The sequence below is a fragment of the Macadamia integrifolia genome, unplaced genomic scaffold (genome assembly GCF_013358625.1).
Source record: "Macadamia integrifolia cultivar HAES 741 unplaced genomic scaffold, SCU_Mint_v3 scaffold953, whole genome shotgun sequence".
Classification (NCBI taxonomy): Eukaryota; Viridiplantae; Streptophyta; class Magnoliopsida; order Proteales; family Proteaceae; genus Macadamia; species Macadamia integrifolia.
In genome coordinates, this window is record NW_024870596.1 from 19,438 (window position 1) to 34,898 (window position 15,461).

General features: G+C 39.1%; 1 protein-coding gene across 2 annotated transcripts in view; it reads left to right on the top strand.

The window, feature by feature from the left end:
• The first annotated feature begins 12,365 nt into the window (after positions 1-12,365).
• Positions 12,366-15,461, top strand: part of LOC122070609 (D-xylose-proton symporter-like 2) — a 28,582-nt gene continuing 25,486 nt past the window's right edge. Inside the window, exons 1-3 of one of the 2 annotated variants that reach the window (XM_042634804.1) lie at positions 12,366-12,756; positions 12,892-12,989; positions 14,975-15,053. In XM_042634804.1, coding sequence (XP_042490738.1) covers positions 12,703-12,756; positions 12,892-12,989; positions 14,975-15,053 — 231 coding nt within the window. In that variant the 5' untranslated portion in view covers positions 12,366-12,702. The remainder of the gene's footprint in view (positions 12,757-12,891; positions 12,990-14,974; positions 15,054-15,461) is intronic. The other variant, XM_042634803.1, reaches the window with a different exon arrangement.

Genomic DNA, 15,461 nt, shown 5'->3' on the forward strand with positions numbered 1-15,461 from the left:
CCTTGGAGAATGCCAATATTAGAGGGACACCCCCTCTCTTTCACCAAATTAGACTCGGACCCCCTACCGTCAGTCAACGTTATATGATGCTTTGAAATGACGTTTTTGCCCTTATGAGTAAAAACTAATAAATTAGACATTTTTCATTATCCCAAAAATACCCCTCCTTACCCTTTTATCTCTCCTTCTCTCCTTCTCTCCTTCTCTCTTTCTCTCCTTCTCTCCTCTTCTCCCTACCTGCGACCAAGGGTTCAGACGAGTTCCAGCAGAGATAGAGAGGGCAGTCGCCGGAAAATACTTCTCCTTTTGTCCCCGGCGAGTAGTGCTTCCCATCCAGTTTCTGTCGCAGGCGAGAAGATATGTTTGTTTGTTTTTGTTTTTGTTTTTGTTTTTTTTTCTCTTCTCTATTTTCCCCATTTTGATCTCTAGTTCTCTATTGGGATTTTGTGTGCTCAACGAGACGCCGAAGATAGACCCACGAACCTGCATATGCCGTCGTGGAGGGGGTTCGCTGCCGTAGTCACCGTCGTCGCCGTCGTCGAAAGAGTGTTCGCAGCCGCCGTAGTCGCTGGAGGGGGTTCACCGCCGTAGTCGCTGGAGGGGGTTCACCGCCGTAGTCGCTGGAGGGGGTTCGCCGCCGTAGTCGTTGGAGGGGGTTCGCTGCCGTAGTCGCTGGAGGGGGTTCGCTGCCGTAGTTTCCGTCGTCGCCGTCGTCGAAAGAGTGTTCGCAGCCGCCGATCTGCAAGCCTACCCGTTCTTCTTCTCAACTCATTGAGGCTGACTTGGGAATAGAACCATTAAGGGCAATTTTGGTACTCCATTATTTTGAAGGGCAAAATGGAATTTAGAAAAAATATTAACTGCTGATGTCAGCATTCTTGGTATATTATGTAACGTTGACTGACGGTAGGGGGTCTAAGTCCAATTTGGTGAAAGAGAGGGGGTGTCCCTCTAATATTGGCATTCCCCAGGGGTGGCGTTGTAAATTACCCTAAACATAAAAGACTGAATAAAAAACAAAAGTGCTTGCATTAATTGAATAACAAGAACTTACAAAAGTGTTTAAAGTATAAACCTAGAACTAGAGCTAGAGAAAGAGATAGAGCTACTAAACAAAAAACCTTAGATGAATAATGAAGTGCCTCCTCCCCTTGTGTTAATTCTATTATATAGAGAATGGGGAGGAAAACTAACGATTTTAGCTTCTAAAAAGAAAAGATTTTTTTTTTTATCTTTTTGATGAAGTGGAGGAGAGAGAAGAGAGAAAACATGTGGAGAGAGATCTCCCACAATTTTTCTTGCCTTTTTCTTCCTATTTTTTCTCCCTTTTTCTATTTTTCTCTCTCTTCTTGCACAAGAATCCCTCTTTGGCCGATTTTTCTTGCTTGGATTTGGACAACATTCTATTTTAATGAGAAATTCCATCCATGCCCTTATCTTTTTTTTTTTTCTTCTTTCCTATTTTTTCTCTTTATTTTCTCTCTCTCTTCTTCAAACTTGCGTACAACCATCTTGGCCGACCTCCTTTAAGTGATGAGTAGGAGAGAGAAAATCTTCTAAAAAAAACCTCATCTAAAAAAAACCTCAACAAAATGATAGCTAAGAGATTCGAACTTGAGACCTCCTAATAAGAAAGGGATTTTGCACACCACAACTCACCAACTACGCTAGGTAGTTGTTGTTACTAAAAAAAAATCTTCAATCACTCAAGGATATGGTCCATCGATCCTTGTTAGCATTTGAAATATTCCTTGTACCTCTGGGACAACTGCAGATGGGCTGGTTCTGCATCTCGGTTCAGTTTTGATCTATTATTCTTTTTCTGGCCCGAAAAGAATAATCAGTTGTACGGTTGACCAAACGAATGTGTACTTGCAATTGAATAAGTCCATCTTGCTTAGAATTTAATCCTCTTCGCAACCATGAAATGAAATAGGACCTCTTTACGTGTAAAATTTGAGATATAGTGTCCGATAGTCCTTAAGGCTTTGAAAATGTAAAACCTACAAAAAGAGAGTAAAACCCAAGGTAGCTCCTGTAATACCCTACTTCTTAAACCCGGTCTGATTACACGGTTGACCCGATTTAACTATGCAGGACCCGAACCGGAGAGAGTTAGAGCGGGCTCCTTATGGACTATGATGGCGAGGGTGACCTTAAACATCGGCTGGCCCGACAAGTCTGAGCCAGTGCCAGAAGAGACGGGAGTACCCAAGTCGTATACATGCACCTACCATAAGGCCATGTATGGATAAAGCAGGTATTGTAGCCGTATATTAAGGTATATACGTATACTACATCGTATGCCAGGGGTGGAGTTCGCGCCGAGGCCCGAACTCTGTCAAAATCCTAAGTTTTGGCCCTCAGGTGGGCGGACAGGTGGGCACACCCACCCACCTGAGTGACCCATCCATGTGAACTATTTAGTTATTTAAGAAGTATATATATAGCATTTATGATTTTCTTTTATTTTCATTTATGACACTCGTACGTTGGTGAGGATAGTAAAGAGGAGAGAAAAGAAAGGGGAGAAGAAGGGAAGAGAAGGTAGAGGAAGAAGAGAAGGATTTCAGCGGCGCCGAAGCTTGCTCTTCCCATTCCGGCACCTGAAGAGTGATCTTCAACTCTAGATCTACATTTAGAGGTAAGCAAAGTTGGGTTCCTTGAACATTCACCATACCCAAGCATAAACCCTTGATTCGAGTAGGGTTTCTTGAGATCTTGTAAATCCCCTTTGAAATGATGAATCTAAGGTTTAATAGATGATTTATGTGTTGATCTTGAAGGATTTGAAGAGGTATTGACAAGGTTGGAGAAGCATTGTGGGTTTGAAGGTGTTATTGAGCAAAGAAGGTAAGATGGTTTCCCATCACTCGAATCTGACCTAGATTTAGGTTAGAACCATCCTATAAGACATTGAAAGTGTGAAGAATGGGTTGGAAAAAGCCCCATTTGAATCCCCAAAGAATGGAGGAAGTTGGGAAGAAACAACAGTTTTCTCGTCAAGACCGGTGGGTAGGACCGGTGGGCCATCTGGCCCGCCTGTGAGCACCCACCTGAGAGGGCAGGGCCTTCGGGCACAACCGGCGAGCCAGACCGACGGGCTAACCAGCGGGCCACCCTGCCCACCGGTCTTAGCAGGGCCCCCTGGCCCAACTGGCGGGCCAGACTGGTGGGCCAACCTGTGGGCCAACCTGCCCGCCAGTCCAGACCGGTGGGCCAGACAGGTGGGCTGTTTGACCCACCTGTGAGGCCCCGAATGTGATTCTTACGTCCGATTGGACCCAAATCGGACGTGCGACCTTCTTTCAATGTTCTAAACATGATTTTGTCATTGAATCTCGTTAATTTTGATTCCAAAATGGTGAAGTACTAACCCCGCTCAATCATGTTAAGTTCACCAAATCCTACGCTTCTCGCACCGGATCTCACCTGTACCGAACGGGAATCCTTGTACACTACAAGTAAGTGGGGAGAGGACGTTTGGCTTTGTTTCAAGGCATTGTTTGGCATTCATTTACTTGTATCTAGTCTAGTTATGCCATCACGAATATACTATGTAGATTAGTCATCCTCACATTGTTATGCATGTGTGCTATGTTTAGTTTCTAAATACCAAGTGATGAGATGCTTATGTGATTGAATGTTGACATCATTGTGCATGATGCATTGATAGACTAGTTTCCGTAGTCGACTTGGAAACGAGTGCATTGGTGGCCCGTGGTATGGGACGCGGTGGTACTATGCAATCGTACTATTGTCATATAGAAGCATGCGGTTTAGGATTTCACCTTCCCGTGCTACGACCCTTCCCAACAGGGGTTAAGGTGTTGGGTTACCATTTGGGGGGAAGCAGTGGTCGCGGTTATCGGGTCACTGTGGCGGTTAGACATAACGTCCGGCGGGTCATTAGGACAGTCGGTAACCCCGGTGGTACATTCAAGAGGGCCAATCGTACTGCTTTTAAATTACTGGAGTCAGCACCTTTAATTTCAGTCATTTACTTTTTTGTTGAGAGCCGGTGGACGGCATTGTTTTTACTTTTCCGAGTACTCACGGTGGGCCTTCTCCGACAGCCCTATGGGCGTATCGCGGGATGGAGTTCTCGGCTCGTACCCAGAGTATACGCGCACTGTGGTTGTAGTAGCACTAAAACCGAAGACTTAGTAATGTTGCTTAGGTGGATGTAATTTAAAATGTAAAGCATGGCATGTAGTGCATATGATTGTGTTTTGCTGTGTGGACTGTTGTGTGGTCCATCTTACCACTTACTGAGCTAGTGAGCTCATCCCACGGGTACCCCCTTTTTAGATGATTTTGCAGGTCATACATCTGAGGAGCACGGGGTGGGTCCCACAGTCGAGTTCCCTGAAGAGGACTGGTGGGCCCCTGAGGAGTTAGAACACAGCATTAACTGCTCGTGCGGGAGTTGTGCTGCGGGACCGCAGTTCTGATGCCGAGCTGAGCTCCACTTCTGAGGCCGAGCTGAGCTCTACTATGTGATGCCGAGCTGGGCTCAACCCTTGATGCCGAGCTGAGCTCTAGCCCTTGATACCGAGCCGAGCTGTGTACTCTGATTATTTTGATGGTTTCCTTTATGTACTTGATATATGAATTGTACTTTTATTGTGTAAATATCATGCCTTCGGGCCCACATGTATATAACTATTGTATCACAATTCGGGTATCAAGTATTATGGGATTATTCACAGGTAAAACTTAGTCTTCCGCTGATCTGATGAGTTTTTATTAGTCGTGTGTATGCTGTGGTGGAATACAGTATCAGATGATCCTGGCAGGTTTGGGTTAACCGGTGTTAACCCGGTCACTGGCCCGGTTCAGTGTGAATGGGGTGTGATAGCTCCATTCTAAATATGCAAAATGTATGTTTTACTATACTAGACTTCACACATAAATGTGCTTATCAGTTGAGTAGCCCTAACAAGATATAAATGATCCCTAAGGGCCCGTTTAGAGGGGAGTTGGGGTAGGAGTGTTGTCAGTATGGGACCCATATGTTAGTAGGGTTAAAGATTGGGAAGTAAAGATGTGGTGAAATTACTATAGCATCCCACCCCATCATGTTTGGTTGGGTGGGAACTGGGAGGAGAGAGAGAGAGAGAGAGAGAGAGAGAGAGAGAGAGAGAGAAGAGAGAGAAAAAAGAATACGTGGAGCAGAGAAATAACGTCTACAAATTTTGGCGTCGTTGGTGCAGGTTCACTGCTCCACCGCCTCTACCAGCGGTAGGGGTAGAGAAACCCAAAGAAGTCCTCTACTGGTGACTCTGTTTTTCTTCTCCCTTACACTTTACATTTTTTTTTTTTTTTATGCTTTAGGTACTAAGAAGGGTTTTAAAAGCCAGGGTCACCCCTGATTCAGATCCTATTGATTCTAATCCAGATTGACTAGAAATAGTTTAGAATCAGTATGGCAGTTGCCAGAATCCACTTGGGACCCTAGAAAAACTGTATGTAGAGGTCGGTTAGAATTTTGAAGGGGGAATTGGGATGTGCAGCAGAAGATGCAATCGACAGATTTCGATCTTTTAAACACTGGAGTTAAGGTAATTATCACATTCCAATAATGGTCACCATGTATATGTCAATGTTTTATTCTATCTCCATTAAGATCAGGATCTACATAGAAGCAAACAAATTGATACACTAAAGAAAATGAGGATCCATCTTGAGGGAGAAATTGGACAGGGATGATCTTTATTTTCGTTTTTTTTTTTTTTTAACTCTTATGAAACTTATGTTGGACACAACAGGTAGAAGAAGAAGAAGAAGAAGAAGAAGAAGAAGAAGAAGAGAGAATTGGAGGGAGAGAGAAGGAGTCCCTCTTTCTGACCCATCTCAGTGTCCTCAATAGCAACCGAGCAAAATTTAACCATAAATAGGAATAAGAAATCACATCTAAGCTAGGGATCTCAGTTGTTGCCTAGCACAAATAGGGAAGGGAAATAAATAGGCAATGGAATTAATAAAATTTAAAAAACAAACTCACAACATAATGAAATTAAAATTGAAACCTAACCAACACAACTAGAACTTAAAGAAAAGATGATATGGATGAATAGAATAGAGATACCACTTGAGAATAAGATTCTACCATAAAATTAGATTAAAATCATAAACAAAGCATAAAATCAATGCGTGAAATAATGGCCTAGGTTTATAGGAGATACGGCAAACTATGCTAACATGTCCTATGAGTAGCTTTCATTAAACATGTAATAATAAAAACATGAACACGTAAGGAGACACAAGAGATACGGCATCAATAAGCATATGTTTTAGCCAATAGATGACATGCACTACGAAGAAACATTTAATGTATAGCCTAGACTATGCACATGATATTAAACACATAAACTCTGATCATCAATTCTTCCTCTCTCATGGTTTCGTCATATTCCCAAATGGGGTATTTAGTTAGCCATGAAATAACAATCAAAAGACGAAAACGATGTAGAACATGACAATGCCATTAAATAAATTGCTGAAAAAAATTAAAATAGAAGAAAGAATTTCCTGTTAGAGGAATTTGACAATCCAATGCAAAAGTGAAACTTTAATCCTGCCTTTGATTTCAATCTTCAATCCCCAACTCCAAGTGTGTATTACAATTTAAAGAAGAAAAACTAAAAGGATTTAATAAAGAAGAAAAAGAAAGTATTGTTTACTAACTTGGTTACAATGAAAAATCTGCCCTCTGTCTATATTCTGCCCACCCAATGCTTTCTACTTATCGATGAGGTAGGGTATGAGACCCTCTATGTATATTCTGCCCACCCATTGCTTTCTACTTATAGACGATGTAGGTAATGAGATGGTTTTAGTCTTCAACTACCGTTCAACACTCTTAACTTCTATTAAAATAGCAAAAGTCTCATTATGAGAAGGCTTATAGGAAGAGAGAGAAGTGGTTTAAGAGATGAGAATCCTTTGTGATAATGACGGGTTGGATATGATAGGTCAAGAGAGGCTGTGATAGGATGAATTAGAGAAACTTTAAAGAAAGGTGAAATAAACTAGAAGCGGTAGAAAGTGTAACGCAAGTGAGAAGAGGGGAAGAGGGTGACGTGGGTAAGATAATTTTTCGTATTAATTAAAAGCCAAAAAATTCAACTAACATTCTAACTTGAGTCTGAATTATTTTTTTAGCTGTATCTTTCCGTCCTGATTCCTGATTGATCTGGCCCAAGAATTAAAAATGTATCATTTTAAATTACAAATCTAATGAGCCCAATATCGAATATATTCTAGATAACTCCTCAACTTTTAAAATTACCACAATGCCGCTTCACTTTTCTTCTCAATGGTCCGGCCCACTAATGTGTATGAGAATGGAACTTAGGTTCGGGTCTTCAACACTTGTTTTTTTTCTAACTTGTTCTGGCACACCTCCAATAAATTGAGTGATTTCTAGTTCCAATTTCTCCTTTGATCTTCTTCTTTTAAGCTCCTAGCTTCTTATTCTCCCCTTCAACAAGAATGCAACCAAAACCTGAAAACACAAACAAACACCTCGGGTAGCTCCATTTCAAACATTAAAAACATAAGAACTAAGGGCTGAAATTCTCATATAAATATGCTCATCAATGTACTAGAAAAATCTAGGGTAAAAATAACCATTTCCATCTTTGCTAGTATGTTAAAGATGGTGAATCAAAGTGGAAAATATAAAGAAAAGGATTCAATGAGGTTCGAATGAAGCCCATGTCCACATAGAGAATGAGTTATTAGGGTTTTTCCTTCTATACTAGTGTAGTATATATATAACACTAACTGAAAGTAACACATACATACATGCCCCATTGGGTATGGGTTCTAACATAACTCGACCTGATCTGCAAGTTATAATACTCTTCAAGTTGGAGCATGGATATCATACAAGTCCAATTTGCTTAACAAATTATCAAATTGATCATGCTCTAAAACTTTTATAACAATGTGCTCAAAATTTTCAATTGAAACAATATAACATGTCTTGACTCTTGAATCTTGATAAATCAACCTTACAATTTTTTTCGAATTATGCAGCGGTCAATTTCTATATGTTTTGTCCTCTCATAGAAGACAAAATTGAAAGCTATATGCAATGTAGCTTGATTATCAAAGATCCATTGGCTAATGAGAAATACCCAAGTCCAAAAGGAGATATTTCACCAAGTTAACTCACTTGTGGCTATTATCATAGCTCGATATTTAGCTTCAGCTAAAGAGTGTGAAACTATCGTATGCTTCTTACTTTTTGGTGAATTCAAACTGTTGCCCAAAAAAATGTAGTATACAGTTATTGTTCCCCATTATGTAGAATGGACTATCCAATCTGAGACACAATATCCTGGGACATAAAGGTTATTATTTCTAAGAAGAATTCATTTTCCTAGAGAAGCTTTCAAATAACGTAAAACTTGATGCGATACATCAAGATGAGGTTTCTTGGTTGTTACATGAATTGACTAAATACTTGAACAACATAAATAATATCTAGTCACCTTATGGTTAATAAGTCATTAGTAACCAAGAAAGACCCTAGATGACACCTAATATTTACTTCCCCAAGACCTAATGATATTGGAACCCTATTGGCTTGGAAAAGCCAAACTCTAAATTGTCCTAATGGTAAATTTTATTTTCTAGGGAAATTTTATCAATTGAAATGACTGATTGAAGGATGACTGTGCTCTGCAAAATTATAAAGTATTGAGTTGTGAAGACAACTCAACTCAAATCATGGCATTCTGAGCCCAAATGAAGAAGATACACCTGCTTTCGTACACACAGGTCTGCAGGTCAAAGCCAGAAGCCAACCCGTAACTATTGGTATATACCGATGACTACTAATTGTTGAAAATATATGACAGAATGAAATCAATATTGAACATCAAGGCCAATCAATAACTACTAGAGCCAATCGATAACTACCAAAACCCAATTAATTCTCTAAAAAGAAAAGGATCAAAATGAGCTAAGTGTGTTTATTGCTTGAGTGAAAATTTTGTTATTTGTGTCATTACTTCAACAAGAGCTCAACACAGGTCTTCCACACTGATTGACTACCTCAATTGGAAGACATTTAAAGGTACATTATTGTTTACTATTTCATACTTGCTCTTATATCACGCACCATCAATTAATTCTATAAAAAGAAAAGGATCAAAGTGAGCTAAGTGTGTTCATGCTTGAGTGAAATTTTTTGTTATTTGTGTCATCACTTCAACAAGAACTCAAGCACTTCAACACAGGTCTTCCACACATTGACTACCTTAATTGGAAGACATTTAAAGGTACATTATTGTTTACTATTTCATACTTGCTTATTTATATCATGCACCGCATGAGGTAACTCAGAAACTCTTTATTCCACTTTTGAATTTCAGTTTATACTAGTCTAGATTATACTTAGATTTTGAAGGATTCTCTTATCCTCAAAAGAATTGTAAGATCCCTCCCTACCTTGAAAGACACTATAAGGTCCCTCTCTACTTGTGAAAGAGATTGTATAGATCCTCTTATCCTCAAAATATTTCGTAAAGGTTTTCCTCCCTACCTACAGCTAGTGGAATGCTTTACAAATGAAACTTGTAAAGAGTGAACTAGACTCAGGTTGAGTCGAACCACTTTAAATTATGTGTTGTGTGATTGTGATATTTATTTATATTCCGTAATTTTTAATTACAATCACATACTTAAGGTTCTTAACCGAGAATCTTCAAAATCTACTAGTATAATCTATTCACACCTTTTAGGTTATTTCAGGGTTGAATGACTCAGGTGAGATGCTTAACAGTGCGACTGAACCTAGACTCGTACGGTGTTCTTTTTATCTTATAAGTGACATGCCCACCTTAGTGTGGGAAGCACCATACCATACATTTAATATAGTATATACTTTGTTACGACCATTTGTGAGAGATTGGATCCCTGTTTCGTCACTATATTAACTACTTGGATGAAACTAAGGTGATCCTACGGATATCCTTTACCTGAGACCATATCATTAGGAAGATGCTTAATGATATTACTTTGGCATACTCCTTGATGTGGTCTACAGGACACGATTAGGAAAGTGATTGGGAATAGTCAAATTGACATATGGGCTTAGGAAAAATCATTCGAAATTACACCCTTATTTTGTGGCTCAATTCTTGGGCAAGACTTATCGTATTTGTGTTTCGACCTAGACATGAGAACCATGGCATGTTTAGGGGTCAGCATTGCTTATCATGAGGGATCAAGAGTGCTGCATCTGGTGTAATTGGATTGTTGAGGGGACCCCATATTTTTTTATGAGTGATGTGCTATGTTGGTTAAATGGAACCTTGATATAGCATTCCTATCCTCGTATTATCTCGTTAGGACGCATACTTCATTTTCTGTAATGATGAGATACCTATGGTAGAGATACGAGAATGGATAATTGAGTATGTCCGCCCAGTGTGGGCTAGTAGTAGATGTTAATCGAACTAGGTCCAACCCAGTTCATTCATGGATTGCTCAAGGTGGGGCAAGTATAGACCCACTATGATTAGGAACCTTAGTTGGTTAGATCTCTATAATAAGAAGTTTGACCATAATAAATCAAGCCTTTGACCTAATTTCGAGAGCTTTGTCTCTTTCTCTCTCTCTCTCTCCTTATCCTCTTTCGTCTCTTCCAATTGAGAGCATGTGTCTCTAAAGATCTCCATTGTTATCATTGAATTTGAAGGGTGGAGCTTTGCTTGGCGAGATTACTGCCAATGACTGTTTGTGGGAAACAATGGATATGACAACCATATCCATTCTGCTAGGAGGAAAGCTACATCGAGTTAACCCTAGATAACCATTTACTTTCCGTTTAACATAACCAATGTGTTTCTTTTTTAGAAGAAGAGGTTGAACAATCCAAGCATTATTTTGTTAAAGGGCAAGAATTTCAGCTTCTATGGCATCTCTACGCTTAGGATTAGCATAAGACTGTTGAATAAAAACAATAGCGGGTTCAAAGTAAGAAGAAATGGAAATAATGAAAAAGTGCCATACGACAAATATAGTTTTATGATAAAAGAAATGAAGGAAGAAGGATGAGGAAATTGTACGACAAGGTTGCTATGATAATACCAAAGATGAGAAGGTGAGCGAATTGTCCTGGCGCTGTGATGAAGGGGTAGAAGAACAAAAACATCTAAATAAGAAAGAGGTTGGGAAGGTTGAAGAGGTTGAAGGTGTAGAGACACAACTACATTGATGCAAATGCCAAGAGATTGAAAATTAAGAAGCATTGAAACAAATCCAAGCTCATTATCAGTTTGAATACATTTGACATAAGCACCAATTGAGTATGAACCACAATTAAATAATTTTTAGAGAACTCCAAGTCTCTGACTTGTGTTTCTCAACTAAACCTATGTACCTTTAGAGTAATCATCAACAATTGTTATAAGATAAGAGGTAGGTTTCCTTCACCCACTGTCCCTTGACCAAGATCTTATTTAAAAACGATCAGTCAAATATTAGTCTTTAATTGGGCTACCAATAATTGGGTTAAATGGGCTAATGACACATTTCTCTTTAAACGGGCAATAATTGAAATTTAAATGATCTTTAAACTTGTTGGACATAGTAAATAAGGTTTAAAAAAACTCTAATCGAGCTATAAATGAGCCTTAAACATGTCGGTCAAAATCGAACTATTAGTTGGTAGATCCTGGCTGAACAACTATCGAGTAATACCCTTGCACTGAAAACAGTATTAACAAACATGTCAAGCTGCATTAATCAAATTGGATCGATTTGGACTTGAAATGGTCGAGCTTGATCGGATCTATTAGGCTGGGCCTATGATTGACATCCTACACCAAATTACACCAAATAGTGCACCAAAAAGGTAGGACCAATGGTATTTGGAAATGTTTCCCTGCAAAAACTATGGTCAGATAGGGTCCACAGTCCACAGATCGAGGAAGTATCCGCATGCACTGTCTATTCTAGACGATTCTAAAAGCCTCCAACGTGTACATATCGATGAAGTTTTGGAATGCACTCCCTAATTCTTTTTTTTTCTGGTTACAATGTACTGCCTATTGGCGCTATTCTAGTGACTCCAAAAGCCACTGCCTAAACCAGACAAAATCTTCATTTTGATTTCTTCATAGTGGGAATGTGGGATGCAGATGCAGTACCATCCTAAATGCAGTATAATGTAACTAAAGATTCTAAAAGTATGGTGTTTAATCCGGGCCTAAGCATTCGCTGTAGACCCTGGTCTACTGAATCATGCCCCAACTGTACTTGCGATTTGGGGTTCAAGGAGGGGAGGAAGCATACTTCATGTGACCAGAAAACAGTTCTGGACCTTAATTGGTCACATCATTTCTTCTGCCCTTTTCAATCAATGGTTTCATGGATTCAATAGACTTTTTCTGACATGTAGGACAACGTCTATCTCACAAATCACTGCGGCGACGTGCTATAGTCCTGACCACTATTTTTTTGACTTGAACCACCAAAATCTGGCTTTTTGGTAGCAACGGCAATTACAATTAACAAGCCATGTGCCAACCTCCACTCTCTCTCTCTCTCTAGTATCTACCAACCCTTATATTGAAGAAACCTATTACTGATTGGAATCCTGGAACTGCCATAGTTGTTGTTCTTCCTTTCTTGCTTGTTTGAGGTTTTATGTGCTGAGGGCTGTGTTAACTCGGAGAAACAATGGCGACAGAAACGACTGATCAGGGGCAACCCAGTCTTTCCTTCTTTGGCAAGGTTTTTTTTTTTTTGATCAAATTTGATTTCATTTGGTCATTTTTTTTTTAAATGGATTCAAAGAATTTTGCGTTGCAGAGGCAAAGCTGCTTAGTTTTGATTCATTGAGTGATTGAAATTTGATTCTTGTTTTAGGGGGGAAAGTCTTCTGGGGAGATTGACCCTGAAAGGCAGCCTCTTACTGAGGGCAATCGTCAGGCCAGAAGTTATTCTCTTCTTGCCGCGGTATTACCGTGAGTGTTTATTTCCTGCTAATTTTTTTTTTTTTTCTTTTCGAAATCATGAATTTTTATTTGAATTGTGATATTTTAACGGGTTTGCTTAATCATTGAATTGACAATGGTAAGACATTGGAAGTTAGCGAAACACATTTTCTTCAATTTGGTTATGTTCAGAAATCTTGATTAGATATTTATACAAGAAATTTCGCTAGAGGAAGTACTAGCGAAATTTATCTTGTTAAATGTTTTGAAGAACTCATCTTAGGGATTGTTGATCAGAAGTGATGTTAATTGGTGTATAGAAAGAAGTGGAATAGAATTTTTAACATGGCCTGTATTTAAGGAAAAAAAATTGGGGTGGGGGGTGGAGGGTGGGGGATAGAGAGAAGGACTGGATAAAAGGATGTATGGCAGAAGGTTGGTTATAGGGATCATGGATCCCATTTCTAACTGAAAATATCATTAATTCAGAATGCAGCTTCTGCATGGTTAGTCTTTATTTTCCTACATTTTAGCCTTTTGTGATGGTTAGGCTCAACTTTAAGCCCCCAATAGTGGATGTTGTTGCCGAGAATCTGTAGAAGATTGAACATCTGTCTTGCAATAACACAGAAGGCAGAGGCCCGGAGATGGCTCTGGTATTAGTCCTCTGACCCAAGTTAGTGCAATAGTATTCAGAGAGCAATAGTGAGCGAGATAGTGAACTTACCTCTGACGGGTTCCCTGGTTCTCTTTTATAGAATCAGATTCTGTAGGGTCCTACTAGGAGACATCCTTCTGTTTGATGAGAGTGGGGCGGTTTTGGAGGATCTTATCCCGTAAGTCTCATTTTTCTATGTGAAATATTCCCTTCACTTAGGGATTATCTTGTCTCTCTCCTTCAGGTGGATAGAGTCTCGTTATGACTCTTTTACGGAAGGAGGGATTAGGTCTCCTCGGGACTTTGGTATTCGGAGTCGTTTGTCTTTGCATGGCGAATTCAAATTTCCTTCTTATCCGGATGTGTGGTTGGATGCCACGTGTTAGCATCTTGATGGGCGATCAATCTTGGGTGTGTCATTGGAGCAAAAAGGTTTTATTCAGTATCGGTTGACAGCTTCTACATCATAGAATCCAAATGTTGAAATAATATATAGGAAAATGCTCCAAAATGTTCCAATCTAGAAAAGTGATGGGCACCATTTTGCTTAAATTTTATTTCCAATTTACATTTTAATTTGATTTAGTGGAAAGATACATAAAAGCATTTGGTACTGGATTACTTGGTATTGGTCAAGTATTATTTGGGAATCTAATTCAGAAATCATGAGAAATTAAGTTTTGGCCAGTAGCACCACATGGTAGGCCACTATTGCTATTTCTAATCTTTCCTAGATGTCCCACAGCTGTTGCTTCCTTAGAGAGTACAGAAGCTCGAAAGTTATCAAAGCTACATTTTGTGCCTTCAGCCCACAGATATTGATTCCCATCAATGCTAGTAATACCTGATGCACACTATTAACTAAGTTGGAAATGTAATATTCTCTTGGAGGTTTTGATGTTACATTGACATTATTCGTAGTCCATTTTCCTCTTGTTTTTGAGATATTCTCCATTATTCTCTTCACGTATAAATTGATACCTATGTAAGGTCATAACTTCTAGTATCCCTTAATTTGCCATTACTTAATTAGGACTTGTTACATGTGATGTGCGACCATGCCATTGAACTTTGACGGAAGCACAAATGCATCACTCACTTCCTGCAGTACAGATGTACCTTTGGCTTTGTCATATAATGGTCATGCAAGTGATTCCTTCTGGTTTGCCATGTTTTGAACGAGGGATCTTGCAACTAACTTTTGTTTCTATATCTAGGCTCTATAGACGTTTGTATACAACAGCAAGTTAGATGATAAATTTACATTTTTGTGGTTGTTATTTACGTGAAACAATATATTGTCATTTTATTTCCTTTTGTATGAATATAATGTAATGAGTAACTCGATAAGCTTTAGGTTTTTATTCCCAGCTTTTGGAGGAGTGCTTTATGGCTATGATATTGGAGCCACATCTGGTGCTACAATTTCTTTAGAGGTATGGTGTGATTGAAATTCTCTGCTTTAGGATGATAATCGTTTTATTCCCAGTCAACCTTTTACATTCTTAGTATATGTGTCATTTCTATTCATTGGATTAGCATGTCAATTTTCCTTTCTCACATGGTTAAGAGTTCTGTTTCAGAGAATCAATTCTTCTTTGTGCTATTGTATGCAGTTGTGCCAGCTCAAACATTCTTGTCTTGATCAGGCTCATAGCTTTTTTATTTATTTTATTTTTTTCTTACTTTGCAACATGTACAAATTGGTTATTAACTCATGTGTGCTCTCTTATCTGTTCACTTATTAGTTGTGTTCATCTGAGGTCAATCATGTCTTGGGTGGTTCTAGTTTTGTCTGTTTCTCAAAAGGCTTATGTCTTAGAGGTTATTTGTTCATTGAGTGC